Source organism: Podarcis melisellensis (assembly GCF_964234715.1).
Source record: "Podarcis melisellensis genome assembly, chromosome: 17".
Taxonomy (NCBI): Eukaryota; Metazoa; Chordata; class Lepidosauria; order Squamata; family Lacertidae; genus Podarcis; species Podarcis melisellensis.
The window spans coordinates 11,545,445-11,565,880 of record NC_138534.1 but is presented as its reverse complement, the minus strand read 5'-3'; the positions used below and the strand labels follow the sequence as shown (position 1 = coordinate 11,565,880).

At 46.6% G+C, this 20,436-nt stretch overlaps 1 protein-coding gene across 2 annotated transcripts in view; it reads right to left on the bottom strand.

The window, feature by feature from the left end:
• Nucleotides 1-11,422, bottom strand: part of MFAP5 (microfibril associated protein 5) — a 40,862-nt gene extending 29,440 nt beyond the window's left edge. For both annotated transcript variants that reach the window (XM_081894880.1, XM_081894881.1), the window contains exons 1-2: nucleotides 11,360-11,422; nucleotides 3,663-3,828 (exon numbers count right to left, since the gene is read on the bottom strand). In XM_081894880.1, coding sequence (XP_081751006.1) covers nucleotides 3,663-3,822 — 160 coding nt within the window. In that variant the 5' untranslated portion in view covers nucleotides 3,823-3,828; nucleotides 11,360-11,422. The remainder of the gene's footprint in view (nucleotides 1-3,662; nucleotides 3,829-11,359) is intronic.
• Nucleotides 11,423-20,436: the final 9,014 nt, after the last annotated feature.

Below are 20,436 nucleotides of genomic sequence, written 5' to 3'. Positions count from 1 at the left end.
AATGCAATTGTATCGAAATGTTTACATCAGATAACACGATAAAATGGAAGATATATTGTTATGTACAAAACAAGTCAACAAATTGCTGAGGTTTTGGTTACACAGGGAATGCAGTGCTCGGGAGATGGGGGAAGTCCATTGGATTCATGGAAGTATGTATTTGAAAGTGGAAATTTGTTTATTAAAAACCTAATAAAATATTTATAAAAAAAAAAAGAAAAAAAAGAAAATCTTTGTCCCCCCTGCCTGCCTTCCCAGGGGCTTTTAAATCGCCCCGGACAGCGGAGAAGTCCTCCGCTGTCCCGGGCGATTTTAAAATGCCGCCCGCAAGCATTTTAAGATTGCCCCGGACAGCGGAGAAGTCCTCCGCTGTCCCGGGGTTTTTTAAAATGCTGGGGGTCGGAAGAAAAGCCCTTGTCCCCCCCCCCAGCCTTCAGAAGAGGTCGGGGGACAGACTGCGGGGAGAAATCAGGGTGGGAGTCACGACCGTGAGGCAGGGCTGCCAAGTGTGGCAGAAGAGGACACGGCCGTCGCACCTGTCCTTAGGTAGGAGCTTCTTCCGTGTCGACCTGCTGCCCTAAAGTCTTGGCTTTTTTCTTGGCTTTTTGGCGGTTGGCACAGAAGGAAGGCAAGGAGGAGGGGAAAAAATTGAAACTTACACTTTCGTGCGTCCCTCCCGGCGTGACGCTGCGCGCTGACGTCACGGGGCTGTAATGGTGGTGTGCCTCGATATTTTTTTCATGAAACAAGTGTGCCTTTGCCCAAAAAAGGTTGGGAAACACTGCTGTAGGTGGTGTTGGTTGCTTGGCATGCAAATAGATCTGAACTGAGGCTGCCCCAACACTTCCTCCAGCTATGGTCTCCCTGAAAGATCCTTTGGAAGGAAGAAACAGGGCCCATTGTCACCAAACCTCAGAGGAAGGACCACAACCCAGATCTGCTGTATTTATCTCCTGTTGAAATGCAGAGCTATCTCTAGTTTGTGGCAAGCTTTGAAGCAGCCACTATGTCAGAACTGAAAGCTTAGAATGTGACGATACTTATAAAAAATTGACATACCATGAACCCAGGGCCAGCCCTTTCAGGAGGCAGAATGAGGCAGCTGCCTCAGGTGGCAAATTTTGAGGGGTAGAAAGTGGCTAGAAATGTGTGCTGTGTGATGCATCCTGCAGCCCCTAAGCTAGCTTGCTGCCCCAGTAGAGGACCCTGCTCTGCCACCAGTGCTGAAGTAAAATTCAATCACCAACCTAGTCGGATTTTGTGCACAGAATGGCCTTCGCCTCAGGCATAAAAATGGCTTGGGCTGCACCTGCATAAACCTGGCTTCAGTGTTGCTGCGAAATGCAGAAGAGGACTTGAGTGGCGTTGTAGGCAAAGACAATATTGTGAGGCTATACAGAATGCATGTTACCGCTAAGATAGGGTGAAAGTCTAAGAGGGAGCCATAGCCTAGCCATTTCCTTGTTGTTTTTGGCATCAGAAATCTGAATGTTAAACTGACGTCTTTGTTTTCTTAAATCCTGGCTCTTTCCCCCTCTAAAAAGCTGGCAAATGGTGCCATTGCACATTGTAAACACTGGAGGGAGCTGCAAGATAGCAACAAAGAAACCACATTTTCAAGCGGCCTCCATTTACATTGCACAGTTCCTCAAAATATGCAGTTCTCTGTGTTAGTTGCAGGAGATCGTAGGTCAGCTGAGTTCCGCTGCCCTCAGCAGTATCCTGACAGGACCCTGCTTTCTAGACCACAGTCCCTTGCCTAGATGCTGGAGACAAATCTTCAGTTGCCCAAACCCTGGATGTTTTTCCTTCCGTAAGCTGCAAATTTCTGGAATTCCCAGAATCGCTTCCCCCACCCACAGGAACTCCAAGAAATGTCTGCATTCATATTCAGACCATCAGTGTAGGAGACCCCATTCTGTTTTCAGCTGTTTTGGTTCATGTTACTGACAAGAGAATTTTCCTCTCGCCAGCTGCTCATTCCTGCACATCTAATGCACAGTTCCTTCCCTGGGCATGGCTCCCCTGTTCCATAGCAATAACTGGTCTGTACCTTTGGAATTTTGATGGGGTTTTGAATCTCCATTAAATGGTGCGAGTGAAGACAGAGGGAGTTTTAGGGCAGCACAACCAGTTCCCCCGCACAGGGTGCCTTCCATCCTTCTTCCCAAAGCCTAGGAAGCGCCGGGCTTTGGGAGGGAGGTGTGAGGGCTCTGACAGATCCTAGAATCCTTTTGCCTCCTTCCCAAAACCTAGTTAGCGCTTGCCCAGCTTTGGAGTGGTGGCATGAGGGCTAGTGTGGTGGGTGCCGAATTTTGGCCTGGCACAAAAGGTAAAGGACCCCTGACAGTTAGGTTCAGTCGCAGACGACTCTGGGGTTGCGGCGCTCATCTCACTTTACAGGGAGCCAGCGTTTGTCCGCAGACAGTTTTTCCGGGTCATGTGGCCAGCATGACTAAGCTGCTTCTGGCATAATGGAACACCGAAACCAGAGCAGCACAGGGAAACGCCGTTTACCTTCCTGCTGGAGCGGTACCTATTTATCTACTTGCACTTTTTGGCATGCTTTCGAATTGCTAGGTTGGCAGGAGCAGGGACCAAGCAATGGGAGCTCACCCTGTCGCAGGGATTCAAACCGCCGACCTTCTGATCGGCAAGCCCAAGAGGCTCAGTGGTTTAGACCACAGCGCCACCCGCATCCCAAAAGGTAAAGGACCCCTGACAGTTAAGTCCAGTCACAGACGACTCTGGGGTTGCGGCGCTCATCTTGCTTTACAGGCTGAGGGAGCTAGCGTTTGTCCACAGACAGGGCGCCATATTACCAAGGTCCACCTCTGATGAAGATCTATATCAGGAACAATGGTGTAATAAAGATCTACATCAAGAGCAAGGGTAGGACAAGACCGGCAGTTCCTTCAGTTTGGAGGAAGATGATCTGGCCTGCAAGGAGCAAGCCACACCCATCACTGTTAACCATGCCAGCTGCAGCAGTGGGCAATGCATTCCTTGGAGCCCAGATCTGCTGCCTCTGTGGATCCTGCCGATTGAGGCAGTCACCTCACCTTGCCTCATGAGTGGGCTGGCCCTGGCAATACTTTTGACTGGGACCCTGGTTGGTCCAATGGGGTCTAGTGGTTTCGCTACTGCCAGTCCCAAGTTTCGCGATGCTTTCTGTGTCCAAAGTAGGAGGTTTTTTGTTGCATGCTTGAGGTACTTTTAAGAGTAGAAAAACTGTACAGGTACTAACTGCATGTTCCTTCTGTTCTCCCTCCTTCATTGTCCTGCGCTCATAAGCTAAACCTGCATTAAGTTACATATCAGTGATTAGGCATTAATGAGCTGCAGCGCAGTGTCTGAGCGCACCGGTGTGAATAATGTAAGAACTGTGTGTTCAGCTAAGTCACTGTGGGCGAGGTCACCAGTTCTTGGGTCACAAAGCTCACTTAACTGAATCCCACACAATGGCATGGCCTCCAGCAGTTTCATCTGCTCCTTTGTTGAGCCTCTGATATCAGCGGAGATTATTAACCTTATACGCCTCAAGTTTGTTTAGTGCCATTACTTTCCCAAGCACGATTCACTCCTAACCGGAATTACGCTCAGCACATTTTAAAAACGGGAGCACTGCTAAAATCTAGAATGCTCAGGTATCTCTCACTTGCCTGTGTCCGTTTTGCAGCTGCAGCTTGATCTTGCAGCCGATGTCGCCAAACCTCCTCTTGTATCAAGATCACACAGGGAGAAACACAGTCCATGTAACCCACTTTTGCAGAGCAGTTTTTCAAAGTAACAGGCTGTGGTGGATCCCATCAATGCCTTCATTAAACACTTTAAAAAGAAACAAATAACAATTGGTGACCTGCAATTTCTGTGGCAGATGGAAGCTCTTCATAAGCACCTGCTCCAATTTGTCTACTCCCACTCTAGCAGTGCCCCATTCCTAGTACTACACCCATGTGCTTTATTTCTTTTTGGCTGTTTCTTTTGACTATTTTATATATTTGTCTTTAACCATTTTTAGCAATAGTTTTTATGTTTTTATATTTTTATGCTGTGGTCTAAACCACTGAGCCTAGGGCTTGCTGATCAGAAGGTCTGTGGTTCGAATCCCCACGACGGGGTGAACTCCCGTTGTTCAGTCCCTGCTCCTGCCAACCTAGCAGTTCGAAAGTACGTCAAAGTGCAAGTAGATTAATAGGTACCGCTCTGGCGGGAAGGTAAACGGTGTTTCCGTGCGCTGCTCTGGTTTCACCAGAAGCGGCTTAGTCATGCTGGCCACATGACCTAGAAAAACTGTCTGTGGACAAACGCCGGCTCCCTCAGCCAACAAAGAGAGATGAGCACCCCAACCCCAGTGTCGTTCGCGACTGGACTTATCTGTCAGGGGTCCTTTACCTTTACCTTTACCTAAGCCCCTTAGATGTTTTCTGAACAGTCACATATAAATGTTGTTAAATAAATACACAAGGAAACCTTGTGGTAATAAAAGTGCCAGAGCACTTGCAAAGCTAAGCAGGGTCTAATATGGTTTCAAATCCGATGGGGGACCATGTGTTGAGATTCCTGCATTGCAGGGGGTTGGACTAGATGACCCTTGGGCACCTTCCAACTCTACGATTCTATGATAGAGATGTAGAACACATGGTTCTCATTCCTCCAGTGTATTTACTGTGCTTCAGAAATAGCACAGCTGACAGGAAGCTCTACAACATCAGCCAAGATAGCCACGCCAAGTCTCACCTTGAGTTTAAACAATACAGTGCAGCCCTTATCTGTTTAGGAGCTCAACCCCCAATCCAGGAATGGGGACACCGGTGTGGCCCTCCAGATGTTGTTCAACTCCAACAAGCATTGTCAGTGGTCAGGGATGACGGCAGATTGAAGTCCGACAAAGAAAGCACCCAAAGTCAATGCCCATGAATTAGAATTTAGTGTGAACATCATGTCCCACACCTTATTTTGTGTGGATCCCCGGATCAGACTGAAAATGTGTGCTGTTAAGGACTCAGAAAGATGCTCTGAAATATGAGGGTCTGTTTTGAACTGTAACCCCCACAGCCTTTGAGCGGGATATCAGGAGGGGGGACGGAGCCAGGCTTCTGCCCTCTTAGACTGGCCAAATACAATTTTGATGCTTGTAGCCCAAAATCCACATCTTTCCCACTAATTAAGATAGATTTTACCCCACCTGGACATTCTCTTACTCAAGCTTTATTGAAATGAGGTGTTGTTGTGAGGCGTATATATCCCGTTCAAAACGACACAAAGACTCGGCTGCCTGAGGTGACTGGGCCACCACCACCACCTCCCCAATTCATATAGATGTCTGTGTGGAGAGAGATGCGGGAGGAAGGGAGAGGAAGAACAGCAGCGCTTGGCTCTCCTCCTGTTGGCTGCACTTCGCTCACACACCTTGGTTTATTTAATACTTAGCTTTCCAGAGTGCTTCCAAGTGCTCAGAGCACTTCACGTACCCTGGGCTAGATCCAGAGAGGCCCTAGCAAGAGTCAAGGTGCTTCTGCCTGCCTGGGGAGGGGTAACGTGACCTGCTATTTGCTATTTCCATTTGCGGCTCCCTCGCATCACCTCTCACAACATTCCCCTGAGTCCCCTGGGGCAGCACAGGGAGCTAGCTGTAGCATGGAGGAGGGAGCTGGGTAAAGTCCCATTCCGCAAGTGAAGTTATGTTCACTGTTTGCTGGATCAAAGCCGTCCCCTTGCTGCAATCCTTAACAACAGTTTTGGAAGGAAGGTGGGCGTTATTGTCAGCACATTGCGCAAGGGAAGATGTGGCTAAGTGGGGCTTGCATAAGGCATCCTGGTGAATTCAGGGCAAAGGTGAGGCTCAAATGGGGGGCTTCATTGGTCCATAACTGAGTCACTCCCTCCCCACCGCCACACACAATTCTACACCAGCTCACTATTTAGATATTATTTGTTTAGTTGCTGCCTTTGTAGATGCCCTTCCAGGCAAAGAAGTTTACACTAACAATGTGCAATTCAAGTCTTAAAAAATAAATCTAAGTTCCAATATGCAAAAAAATCTAAGTTCCAATATGCAAAACAGCAGAAAGCCTAAGCCAATCAAACGGAACGACAGCATAAGCCAAGTAACAAAGCTTTGAAAATCTAATTGCTGAGGGAATGGTGAAATAGAGGGGAGAGTGTGTGTCTGCTGAATCTCCAGTGGAACAGAGCTTTAAGGAACAGAAAAAGACTAAAGCCACAATTTATGGTACCCAGAAAAAAGGACTTGGTTGGCAGATCTTAAGGCCTGCTGAGGCTCATACAAGATAAGATGCTTCCTGAAATAGGCAAGACTGGGCTTTAAAGATGAAGGCCAAAACCTTGAATTGAACGCAGGAAGAGCCTGGCAGCCAATAAAGATGTTTCAAAATGGTGGTTGTGTGTTTACAATGCCTTCAGCCCTTTAGCAGACAGGTTCTGAACCAGCTGAAGCTTCTGAACTGTCTTCAAGAGCAGTCACAGCAGAATCTCTAAGCCATGGAAGTCATCAATACAAGAATGACCATAGATGCCTCAGGGGAAGCCTTCCACAGGTTGCAGGCTACATCAGTCCCAGTATAGACAATGTTCAGGGACAACGGAGCTGTGGTCCAACAACATCTGGAGGGCTATATCGCATTGACTGTATCAGAGCTAGAGCCTAACCTAGCAACAGGAACAACTGGACTATTATCCAATGGTGATGGAAAGAACTCCAGACCACAGTGGTTACATGAGCATCTTGGAAGTGCTTCCCAATTGTGAACATGATCCCTAAAGGACAAATGCAAAGCCATGAACCCTGAATAGCTCAGTTGGTTACAGCATGGTGCTGATAATGCCAAGGTTGCAGGTTCAATTCCCATATTCCTGCATTGCAGGGGGTTGGACTAGATGATCCTCAAGGTCCCATCCAAATCTACAATTCTATGATTCTATGAAGAGAAGATTATTTCCACAACCAACCTGTTTACTGAGCCTACCACCACCATCTCTGTATTGACTCTTGTCTGGGTTGAACTATTTATTCATCGTCTGGACCACCACTGACCAAGTACTCATTAAGGGTGGCAAAAGCCCCACCTCAACATGATGAAAAGGAGAAATAGAGCTGAGTGTCATCAGCATTTTGATGCTACTGGACTCCAAATCTCTGAAAAACTTCGCCCAGTAGTACAATGTAGATGTTAAAAAGCCTGGGAGATTATTTTGTCTTTTTTGTGGTAAACCACTTTGAGATTTTCTCTACAATCAAGCAATATAATATATCTCACAAAATAAATAAATAGAATCCTATGGAATCCTATGGAGGAACAAGAGTTTCTTAGACGCAACATCCAGAATACAGTGGTACCTCGAGTTAAGTACTTAATTCATTCCGGAGGTCCGTTCTTAACCTGAAACTGTTCTTAACCTGAAGTACCACTTTAGCTGGTTGGGTCTCCCGCTGCCGCTGTGCGCCTGAGCACGATTTCTGTTCTCATCCTGAAGCAAAGTTCTTAACCCGAGGTAATATTTCTGGGTTAGTGGAGTCTGTAACCTGAAGTGTATGTAACCTGAAGCGTATGTAACTCAAGGTACCACTGTATGTATGTCCGGAAGCAATGGAACAATCACAATACATGATCTCCAGACACTCAACAATACTCTCTTGCTAGTTCCTGAGCCCTCAACTTGCACTGGCAACTCTTGAAAGTGACCAGGTGTGATGGCCTGGGAATCCGATTCAGAGGCGGAACCGGAGGAACCCCAGCCTGCACAAGAGTCCCGCCTCCAGGGCCAGCTGAGCTGGGGCGGGGCCTTGGATCTGAAGCGCCTGCACCTGTGCCGGATCCTCAGGAGCAGGCACCAGGTGATTCCACTCTAGCTCCGGAGGTGATTAAGGACACAGTGCCTACAGGTGCGCCTCTCCCGGCTCTGCCAGAGGAAGGAGAGTCTCCCCCTGGGTCCAGTAACTCCCCAGCCTCTCCTGAACTGCAGAGGCTTAGGGCAGAGAGGCGGAGGGAACTGGTTTCTCCCAGGAGGAGTGCTCACCTTAAGGCCAGGAGAGGCGGGTCTCCTGGGGGCCGGGACCGCCCCTGGCCTCAGAGAAGATAAAGGCCAGTCAGCCCAGTCCCAGGTTGTGGGAGCAACGTCGTTGAGTACCTGCTCCTGCCCGGACCCAGACCTGACCCTCCAGTGTTCCTGTCCCCGCCCGGCTTCCTGCTTCGGACCTCGCCCCGCTCCTTGTGAACTGTTTCCAGGCTAGTGACCCAGGACCGGACTTTGACTACGCCAACGGTAACCTTCCCCCCGGAACCAGCACACCAGGACCCGCCCAGAAGAATTCAAGAAAAGTGCTGTGTTAATACTTTAAGAGAACACAGAACTTCTTTGTTCCATGTGACTAACTGGACTGTTGCAGAGAAACAGAGACATAAACAAGTCTTCCTTCAAATCTTGCTCACTTCTTTCTGACAACAGATACAGCTATCTTCCCAAGCATGTATCACTTTCAACTTTTGATTCAACTTTTGAAAGGTCGGCTTCAGCTCCTCCCACATTCAAACCTATTGCAAAAAAAATAGGATATATTTATGATTCCTGGTTCCCAGTTCCTTACTTGCATGAAAGGTCAAAACACAGTTCAACCAGAAAAGATTGGAAGTTTATATGTCCAGGAAGCAACTTCAGCAATGTACAGGGTTTTACCCTCTTAGCAAAATGTTCCATACACCTGAACTCTTGTTTTCACAACACAAAATGCAATACACTGCTAGCTATTCCTGCCGTAGGGAGTATTTCTGAGCTAAGGCATCAACAATCTTCTGTTATCTGATTGGGTAAATTTCTACAAATAAACACCCACATTTTTGCAAGATGATACGTGGGTTAGTAACCTGTAGGTGGAGAAATGATTGAAACTTGGACAAAGGCTCAGCTGTGTCTTTATTTTTCCCCCCTCCAGCTTTTTACTTTACAGTTTGAGGGCACAACACATATTCACTACAGTACCATGAATTGCACCTCCATTTAGGATTATTAGAGCAACATTGGACACTGATGAATGTAAGGTACTTTCAATTTTATTCAGGTATCAGGAAATAAACTGTGCTCTGCAAGTCAGAACATACAATTTCTTTGGCTCACAATTGCTCAGTCAATGGAAGAAACTATAGGTTTCTGGGGAGTGGGGGGGTGAGGTGCCTCCCTCTGCTTACACTGTGTGACAATAATCATGGAAACTTTCCTTGGGAACGACAACTAATATGTTGAGCTATCCTTATTCATCATTGCAACAGCCTTTGAAATGTCCTGAACCTCTCCCAGGACTGGGCTCAAAATTGGGGCAATTTGCAGCTCAAAATGTGCTGCTTGTGTGCAAATGTTTACTCAAACGTTTTAAAGTTAAAACTGTGTGCTCGTATCTCCCTTCCCTGATCCCTTTCCCTTTATCTTTAAGCAGTTCTCCCTGCTGAAAAGTTTTCTTTCTTTAGGCTCAACACACTTTCCAAGCGTTGCCCACATTTTCCTGTCTGTGTCTGCTGCTCTCCATTTTGGTTTTTCCCGCTTCCACCATGGCTGCTCTCTTTCCCTTCTTGACATCCCTCTTCTTCTTTTTGTCTGCCTCTGTTCATCTTTCTCACAACTCTCCTCTGTGCTCCTTGCTGCTGTCTCTCGCTTTCCCCCGTCTCCTTGGTTTCTTTTCAGTCACCTTCGCTGGAATGTTGGCAGCAACCTTTCTCTCCCCCAGCCCACCCCACCCTCCCATGCCTGAAAACAAAGAAACTAAATAAATTAAATATCTCAAAAAGCCTGTTGGCTGGCAAATTCTGCTTCTGAAGGCTCTGCATTCTGAAAGTCTTTCTTCTCCCTGTAGTCAGTGAATAGTTATGCTCTCTAGCCACCCCACCCCTCCAGACCTTGTGAGTGATGGATTACACTGCAGTAAAGGCTGGGAGCACTGCAGAAAGAAAAGGCTGGAGAGGGGAGGAGCAGAAGAAAAGACTGTCAGCATCAGGGTGGGAAGGAGGGGGATGAATGTGTGTGTGTGTGTGTGCGCGCGCGTGCGTGCATGGGCGCATGTGTGCAGACGGCGCCATTCTATCTTTGGCTGGGTAGATGGAACTGGGCTTTGAGACAGGGAGCCAAAAGACAGGCTCTTGCCACTGACTGCTGTATCTAAAGCAAAGGTGCAGCGAACAGAAGCACACAGGAAGAAAAGAAGAGCAGCAAGAGCACTTTTGCCAGAGAGGCACATCTCAGAACATAGGATACGGCTTGGAATGCAGAACTACTGTGTTTCCTTTGTGGTATGACCCATGCTCCACAACTGCACGCTTCTTTGCACCAGCTAATGCAAAACAGCCTGTGCTGGTGATGTGAAAATGTGCAAAGAGTTGAGATGTGTGCAATAAGGAAATGTGACAATATGACCTTCAGGTCAGAACTGGCAATGCTGGCTGAGTGGGGTGCAGCTTAAATGCTCCAGGAATGGTGCAGTGGGAAGGTCTAATGGTACTGTGTGAGCCAGAACAAGAAGATACCATCCCTGACCGGCTAGCTCCAAGACATGTAGTGAAACTTTTGGAATTAGGTGCCTGAGAACATGTGCATCATAGCAAAGTGAAAAAGCAGGGAGCACTCTATGGTGCATTTTGGAATATTTTGAAATTCGAAAAAAATCTATTTGAAAAAATAGATTGTTTGCACAAAGAACTCTCTTTAATTCTGTGTCCCATGCTTCATTTTATCTTCCCTCTCTCCATTTCTGCTCTGAATTCCATTTATTCTTCTCACCATCCCCCACAGCTTCCCCCTCATCTTGATTCCTTTTTGCCTCTTTTAAAAGCTGTCACTTCCTTTCCTTTCCTTCCATGCTTCTTCCTATTCCATCATCATTTGGAATCCTCTCTCTCTCTCCCATTGTCTCCTCCAGTCCCTCATTTGTTTCACCTATGCTGTTTCTCCATTCTCACATTTAGTGCAGGAAAACCAAGTGCATTCTAAGCAATCTTTCATTGTGATCAGTTCTGATTCAGGCAGGCAATAGTAAGGAGGACTTGTAACTGACTGTGGCAGCCTTTTTTCTCATTCTCAGATAGGGTACTTCCCAAAAGGAGGAAGCAAGCAATGCGGATGGGAGGAAAGAAAGTGGAGGAGGGGAAAGGTTTGCTGTTTGTGCAATCAGCTTTCAGGAAGAGTCCCCACCCTGCAACTGCTACCCTCACTATCTCCTCCTCCCCTGCTGCTACTGAAGCCTCCCTTGCAAGCTTGGCTTAGGTTCCCTTCCCACCATTCCCTTCTTTCCCCATCTGCATCCTTCCTCCTAGCATCACAATGTATCAGAGGCAGCTGCCATCTACACACTGACCTACTTCTCCCTTCAAAGAATCTCCTCCTCCTCCTCCTCCTCTGCTTCCAGCAATTGCAGTGTCTGAAATAGAAAGAAGGTGGGGAGAGAGCAATTATCGGTTCATATCCTCAGTAAGCACAACATTCACCCTTTATGTAAGGCTACCCCACAGAGGAAATGGGTTATCAGGAGAGACCTTCCCCCACATTGCTTTTGAACATATGTGGTTATATTTACAGCCAGTACAGAACTATATGGTTAAAGGATGAAGCTGGAGAAAAAATTGAGGGAAAGGATAACTTTCCCACAATGAGACCAATCACTTCACCACTTTTACTATTTCAAAACACAGGCACACAGGGTGTTGTAAGAACAAGGATATAAATAGAGGCTTTTAAAATTGGTTAATAAAGGCATACAGATTGCAGGGCAAATGGTGAAACATTCTTGAAAGGCACACGTTTTTCATGCCAACACGGGACACTCAAATGAAAATTCAGATCTGGCCAGCCCTGCTATTTGCTGAAGGATGTCTGGCAATCTGGCAGGAGTGAGATTTAAGAAAGGATGGAATGCAGGAAGAGTAGAGTGAATTAGCCATGGATAGACAGAGGTAGAAAAAAAAAGAACAGCACAATGGCTCTACACTTCATGTAACAAACATAATTTCTGCACACAGTTTCACAGGTCTTTTACACAGACAGCATATACAGCACAGTTAACATTTCACGCTATAGTAGATAACAAAACTGCATTTTTAAAAAGACACTATTGCTTGGGCTGAGCCGTAGCTACGAAAGGGGAGGGGCTAGCCAGGTTTTTTTCCCCTGTGACACCTCCAGAGGGGCACCACTGAGGCTCCCAATCTGTATGGGTGTGTATGCAAATGTGCCTGGGGGTGTGTGCCAAACTGGGTCTTTGAGCTGGGTGATATAACGCTTAGTTTTGCCCCTGGCTTGGAAGCCCCATTCCAATCTCAAGATATTGGCATGTGTACATAGATGTTTAAAAATGCAGGTATACTACACACACTTGGTTTTTGCTGCAAGGAATATCTGTAGCAGTTATGTCTGACACGTGGAGTCCAGAGCCACAAAGGAGAACAAAAGTGGGAAGGAGAACAGTCAAGACCAAGAAGAGGAAGATGGGATAATTACCAATGCATTCCTTCCACCTTGTTACTACTACACTTGGAAAATACATTTTCTTGCATTAACTAAGACGCACACAGTTCCAAACAAAGAAGTGCAGTTTTGGCCTCAGACTGGTACAGGGTAAAAGGCTTAAGCTTTATTTTCCCATGATATTCTGCCTCCTGTTTGATATGGCACGCATAAACAGAAACAACACCAATGGCTTTCCTGCCCTTCCCTATTTTTCTCTCTTCTCTGGGTCTTCTCCTCAGGATGTGAGATGAGGTTTTACATTTCAGACTTGGTCCCAATGAGGCTTTTGGTCAGACTTCACTTCTCCTAATCCAATCAGCCCTTAAAAGCTATGGACAAACTTCAGGGGAGCACCTTCTGATATTTGTAGATGCCATTTTTTGATTGTTCCCATTTGTTCTCCATTAGTGGATACTATCTAATATTAAATATTGATCAAATGACTTCAAAACAAAAGTGTACCTCCATGTTTTGTTTGGGGCGACAGGCTGAAATACACCCATTTTTAATGAATGAATGAATGAATGAATCTTTTGCTCTATTAGCATTCATTGGTTCTACAAAGTGCTTTCCAGCCTGGATCTCACTCATCTAACAATTGTATGAAGGAAGCCATCAATAGCCCCATTTTGCAGTGAGAGTAACATACACAATCATTTCAATCGTGGCCAGGCAGTAACCACCACATAACGGAGCAGAGAACTATTAACACTGCCTAAAGTGAAAGGTGAGGACTACATGACCCATGTGGTCCCTTCCAGTTCTATGGCTCTTCAATTCTAGGTTTCTATGAATATGGCGGGACATGGGTGGCGCTGTGGGTTAAACCACAGAGCCTAGGACTTGCCGATCAGAAGGTTGGCGGTTCAAATCCCCGCGACACAGTGAGCTACCGTTGCTCGGTCCCTGCTCCTGCCAACCTAGCAGTTCGAAAGCACGTCAAAGTGCAAGTAGATAAATAGGTAACCGCTCCGGCAGGAAGGTAAACGGCGTTTTCGTGCTCTGCCCTGGTTCGCCAGAAGTGGCTTAGTCATGCTGGCCACATGTCCCAGAAGCTGTACGCCGGCTCTCTCGGCCAATAAAACGAGATGAGCGCCGCAACCCCAGAGTCGGTCATGACTGGACCTAATGGCCAGGGGTCCCTTTACTATGAATATGGCAGGTGGTGCTTCCCTCCCATCGCTCCACCTCCATCCTCAGGCAAAGCTTTGCACACCAACTTAAAGGCGGCAGCCTCAGAAGGCATAATGGAAGGGTCAGTAAAAGAGATGGGGTGGCAACACTGCTCCAGTCCTCCCAGCCTCCTTATGGAGATTCTGCGGCATGCCGGATCTTGGTGGTTCACACGAGCGAATGTCAGAGTAGGACCTGGGAGAAAACAGGATTCAAATCCTCCCTAGCCAGCCATGAAGCTCCCTGGGTGAGCTTGGCTCAGTCACTGTCTCAGCCAGCCTAGCCTACCTCACATGGTTTTTGTGGGGATAAAATGGGGAGATGGAGAAGCCTGCCTGCCACCTTGAGCTCCTTGCTAGATTATAAATGTGACAGTTAAAATTCTAATTAATTAATGTGCGCCAGCTTAATCTGGGAGAGCAAGCTCCGCTGAGATTTACTTAGACGTGTAGGGCTGCGGTGTTAGGAAGGGAATAAAAGTAATCGCTTTTGGAGCAGCTGCACCCCTTTCTCCACTTCCCCTTGGTTCAATCCCGCAAGCAGAAGCGACGGCGGCAGCATCCTTTGGATAGGAAGGGACGGCCCCGGGGAAGGCGCGTTCCTGTCCTTCGGAGGAGGTGGAGTCGCGGCCGCCGCCGCCGCCCCTTTGCTGCTGCTGCTTTCTGCTTCTGCTGAGGCCGGTTCTAGCCGGCTTGCACCAGAAGATGGCAAGGCGGCGCCGCCAAGCTGCAAAAGTCGCTGCCTGTGCTCCTCCAGCTGGCGCGCGAGGAAGGCAGGAAAGGGGAGGAGGCGGCGGCGCGCAAAAGCGGCTGCAGGCCCCGCGAACGCGCGCGCCACGTCCCCCACCCACCTCCCTGGGACGCGGAGTGCTCCTCCTCCCTCCTCTTCCCACTGATCGCCCCAGGGAAGAGGTCTTGCTGCGTTCTTGGACTCTTCGGCGGCCTGGCGCGAGGGAAGCATCTTGCCAGCCAACGCCCAGGTTTCCCAGGCTGGGCCTGGGTGCAGTCTTGGAAGAAGGCGCTCCGCTCGTCTTCCAGCCCCAGAAAGGCAGCGGGCGCGCTTCTCACGCGCTTGGCTGAAATACGCATGCAGGCAGAGCCATCCACAAACACACACACACACGGAAATGGGGAGGGAAGCTGCAGCCTCGTAAGAGGCGAATGTGCTGCTGCGGGGCATCTCCTTAGTAAGCAGGCAACAGACTCCGTGTGCCACGTGCATGAAGCCGCTGCAAAGAACGGAGCTGCGGCGCGCTCCCCACGTCTGGTTTTCTGATCTGGCATCCGTTCAGGGCTAGTGTGCGTACTTCCCCCTTGCGCCAGGTCCTCTGGAAATCGATACTGGGAGGACTAGCTCTCCAAAGGCCCTTGAATAAATGATCAGGGTCCGGCTTGCTGCTAAGGCAGGCAGGATACCAGGATCGGCGTCGGTGACACTAAAACAGTCCACTTCAGGAAGCTGAGTGCTGTACCGTTTTCTCTCTGCTGCAGTTTTTGCCTCCTCGGGATCAGCAGGAGCTGTGCAAGGGTGCTGGCACAATGGTGCATTTCTTAGTCGCTTCAGCGGCATTGGACAGGAGAACCTCTGAGTGGGAATTATTCCATGGAGTAGAGTTTGCCTTCCTGCCTTAATGGTGCCTAAAGTCTGCCATCTGAGAGGGATGTTTCATGGCAGGGCTGCCCTTGCAAGGTCTTGGATGTAACTGATAGGCACTTGGTTGGATAATGCAGGGGTGGCTCCAAATGGGTTTGTGAATAGCAGGAATGCTACACGGTGTTTGCAGACCCAAATATTCTTTCCCATCGCATCTCTGCCACAGTTGCACCTCACTTTTTCCCATTTTCTCTCTAAAGCTCATTTTATTTTATTTATAATCTAGGCAGATTGTGTGATCATACAGTAGTCCCCCAGCAAAATTCCAGTTAATTTCCACAGATCTGCATTGCCTCCTTGCACTTTTTAAAGGTATGTTCTGATCTCAGAAACCATTGATCTATTGTACACTATAATTGTACAGCTATTAATCACACTTGGCAATACTACATGCATACTTTTCTTTGGACAAAGGAACATAATATTAAGGGCCCAATCCTATACTTCAGCTACATGGGCTGGGGGGCTATTGGATATGGTGATTGCCTCCCTACACTGGCAGCATGTGAGATATGCCACCACCGTGTGAGAGCCACTAATATGACTGCACAGATATGCTGGGGTATGTTGCTCTGGTATAACAGTCAAAATGGAGATGAGACATGGGCGAGACGGGGAAGAAACAGGGTCTCATCAAATCCTATATGCCAGTTTGCTGCTGCAATTGTTTCTCGTGTCTCTCCTGCCTTGCCATATGTCAATACTATATTGTCCCCAACAGCTTCATTTAGATGTTAAAGCCTTGGGGAAAAGACTCTATTCTATGGCACCCTACAATATAACTGTCGGGACAGTGGAACAATTATCCAATGTTACCTACCCCCAGGCCGGTGCAAAGGGGGGCGGGCAGCCGGGTACACTTGCCCCAGCAATCACAGAAGTAGGCCTGCCACTATAATGCCCCCTTCTAGCAATGTCACCCAAACATATCCTGGTCAGTCCCAATCACTCACACGCTCACCAACCTTCCCGCTGGAAGAATCACACCAGTGTTCATGCATCCCTTATACATCCACATGTACCATCATCACACTAGCTATCAAGGGGGAAAATGACTTGCTGATAAACACCATACAATATTCTAGCTATAAGGATAACATATAATAATGAGTTCTAGCACTCATCCCTTCCCTACTTCGTCAGGAGTCACAAACAATCCTCCCTATCTCTCACTCATAGCATCTGCCACAGATTGGTAGATAATTACTGGCAATTGGACTCAATCAAATGCAGATACTTAGACCAGCTTGGTGCCCCCCAGATGTTTTTGACTACAATTCCCATCAGCCCCAGCCAGCAGGGCTCTGCAAGCTGTGAAATAAAGGTTTGAACTTTCAAGGAAAGTGACTGCCTTTCAAATGTTGATGAAAGTCAGGCCATGTTTTTAAAGGGGGATGCCACAACTATGTTATTTATTTATTTATTGATGATGATTTTGAAGATCTATGCCTCTATTCAAAAAAAGCTTCCCCAAGATGGCACATAGTCATTATAAAATATATTAAAATGACATGTTCAAATATATAAAAGGATGTCACATAGAGGAGGGAGTAATGTTGTTTTCTGCTGCTCCAGAGAAGCAGACACGGAGCAATGGATCCAAACTACAAGAAAGAAGATTCCACCTAAACCTTAGGAAGAACTTCCTGACAGTAAGAGCTGTTTGACAGTGGAATTTGCTGCCAAGGAGTGTGGTGGAGTCTCCTTCTTTGGAGGTCTTTAAGCAGAGGCTTGACAACCATATGTCAGGAGTGCTCTGATGGTGTTTCCTGCTTGGCAGGGGGTTGGACTCGATGGCCCTTGTGGTCTCTTCCAACTCTATGATTCTATGAACATAATTGTCTTAAATGGTAAAACAGCAGTATAAAATGCTTCACACCAGGAGAAAATACACATTATTTAAATGTGTTGATTTAAATACACCATTAATGAATACAGCAGTAGGAAATATGTCTGACAGGGAAGTTCTTACTTGAGATCAAAGGGAAAGGGATAAAATACATGCATCTGCAATATACATTTAGAAAGCATGCACTTGCCTAAAAGATGGATAGAGACAACTGTTTGTTTTTTTAACAGTTAAAAGAAGGCTTCAGAATCAATACACGCCATGCCTAGTGACCCTAGGATGATGTCTGTATCTGCATTCCAACATTTTTTGATAATGTGGAACAGTGATGAAATTGCTTTTCTCCACCCCCTGAAAGTCAGCCAAGAATGTCAGCTGCCTGTAGGCCCATCCATATTCTCACATGACTAAAGACATTTATTCAGACAAGAGACTTTGCATTATGCTTTTGAAATTTATTTGTCAATCCTTGAATCACAATTCAGTATGAAATAGTACTGAACGATTCAAAGAACCAATTGAGTAGTTGACACAAACACTTCTCAAGAAATCAAATGACCAGAACTTACAAGTACAAATTTCTTATATTCGAATCAAAGAGTGAGTTCAAAGTCTAAATAGTACCATCTTTGTGTAAAGCCACCATTCAAGAAACCTAGAGTTGTATCCAACTAAGTTTTACTTAGAACAGACCCTTTGAAATTAATAGACCTACCTTAGCCATGCTACCGTAATTCATTTCCGTTCATTCTACTCTGAATAAAACTTTGTGGAATACCACTCCAGGACTCAATTTGTATATTTGGGCAAATGCTTCATCACCCTCATGCCTGAGATGTAAAGAAAAAATGAAGCATATTAAATTACTAAACAAAGAAAAGGGTGGGGAGGAACGTTAACATGTCAAACACAAGCAGAAGTGCCTCACAACTGCTAATGCAGGGATATGACCCTAGTCTAGAGGAAGTTGGATTCCAACTCTGCCTGCATCTTCTATGTTGTAGTTTGGAAGTACCGGTACTTTCCCTCACATGGTATATCAGATTTAATTATTCTTTAGATACAGCAGATTATTTTTTTAATACTCTAACGTGCTTTAGTGGATTGTCTTCAATTATGTTGTTGTTCGCCACCTTGGTGACTTCTTGTTTAAAAGTTGTGTATAAATTGTTTTAATAAATGAACCATCCTGAACTTTATTTTTTCCTCAGAACCTAACTCACCTTGCTCTGGGTTGGGGGAAAAGATTTTAAGAGCGCAGCCTAAGTCCTGCTGTGGAAATGTCCATATACAGTGCACTCTTTTCTTTCTCATGCTTTCTCTCAGAAGGGAACCAGTAAAAATTTTTTTCCTCCTTCTGACATGGTTCATAGGTGCTTTTTTCAGGAAAAGGTGTCTGTCTCATCCCCGTACATGCTCATGGCTCATTCAGCCATGGAGGCTATGCCTGCCATTATGGAGGGTCACAATAAGCCCTTTTCTTCCTTTTGAATGGCATATGGGCACTGTAGACTGCCAGCCTAAACTGAAAGTGGTAATGCCTGGAGTTGTTTCAACCAGAGTTCTGCAAATTGCATCAGATATTGACATTTTTCTTCCTGCTCCAGTTCCCAAAGCTGAAGGGAAGGTCCAATAGCTACAGGTGCCACCACTACTCTTCTAGTTCAGAGAAAGGTTTCAGGCTAGAGAAAGTTCTTCCCCTTGTTATTTTAGAAGCAGAATACATTCTAGGGGTATGTCCAGAAGTCAGGTTACATTTTTCTGCCTCCTCTATCTTTCCAAAGGCAATCCTGGGGGCAAAGTGCTTTTCCTATTGCTGTGTTCTGTGTTGATTGCCCCTTAAGAGAGAATGGTTCTTCCATTAACCTCTAGGCCCCAGCCCTGCAAATCTAGGGAGCTGCTCTCCTTTCCATTGGTTCTTTTGCTAGGGCTTCCTCCGTTGATGGTAAGGGTTCTAATAATACTTTTGAAGAAGAATAGTGCACAGGGGCAAATCAGATTCTTTTTGGTCTGGTATGTTCTGGACACCTTTCAGTTAAATGTTTCAGAAACTCTTCCAGCACCCACCAAACCAGTTGGAATAGACCTACCTTTTCCTACTCTGTTTGTCTCAGGTTCCTTGGTTCCTTTCCTGGTGTGTGAATTTGCCATCAGAAAATAAAGAATGGGCTGAACCCCTTTGGGTGGGGTAAACCATCCCTTTCTGGTTCAAGAAATTATATTACCCAAGGGTGTTTTAACAGGTGTTGTGTGAAGAGATGGTTTAGTGGCTCCCTTAACTCCTAAAGCTCCATTAATTTGGATGAGATAATGTGGGGCTGACACGAACCCCTTGACATGTTGAAATAATGTATTAAAGGGATTGTGGGACCCTCCTTGTTGCCATGCTCTCCTAATATCTGCATGTTCAAGTTACATCAGAAGTTCTACTTGTGTACACTGGTACATGAGTAGAATTTTTGGTGTAACTTTGAATGTGTGGTCACCAGAAGAATGTGAGGGTGGTGTGGGGGCATGGCTTTCCCACGTGGCCCCATGCCCCCTTCCCATCTCCTCTAAATACATTGAGGGGTTGTGTGAAGCCCCAGATTGCAGAGTATACCTTGCATAGGAGAGTTGAGGCTTTAGCCCTAGCCTTTGAGCCTCCTCGGCTTCTTCATACTTGCCAGGGCTGCCCTCATATCAGCAAATGAGATTAGCCTCACCAGCAGTCTTTTTCACAGATGCTTTCCTAGATGCTTTGCAAACAGAAACCCACTCAAACAAGAGAGAGGCTGTCTATGTGTGCTTCCTAAAAAAAGGGACCAGAAACTCTCCACTTTGAAACATTCCTTTCATCCCTCTTTTCTTCCCAGAATAGATGTGACAACAACAGGCCCAAATGGCATTCTTCCAAGTCAAAAGGCAGCTCCATATATTCTTAACCCTTTGGTAACAAGCCCTCTCTTCCTCATGACTAGAGGGATGCCAGCCTTAACTCCTTCCTTTTAGTGGCAAACTTCAGGCCTTTACAGACACCTGGAGGACCATCAGTTCATTAAGGAAGATGTTACAAATGCTTCATAAATGCTCTTTTCTTGGATACTTTCATATTTTGTTGGATTGGGTCATTCCATCCCCTGTCTGCAGCATGGAAGAACACAAGTTGAAATGTGTGCAGCAGAGGGGAACCAAGATGATGAAGGGTCTGGAAACAAAGCCTTATGAGGGAACGGTTGAGGGAACTGGGTATGTTCAGCCCAGAGAAGAAAAGA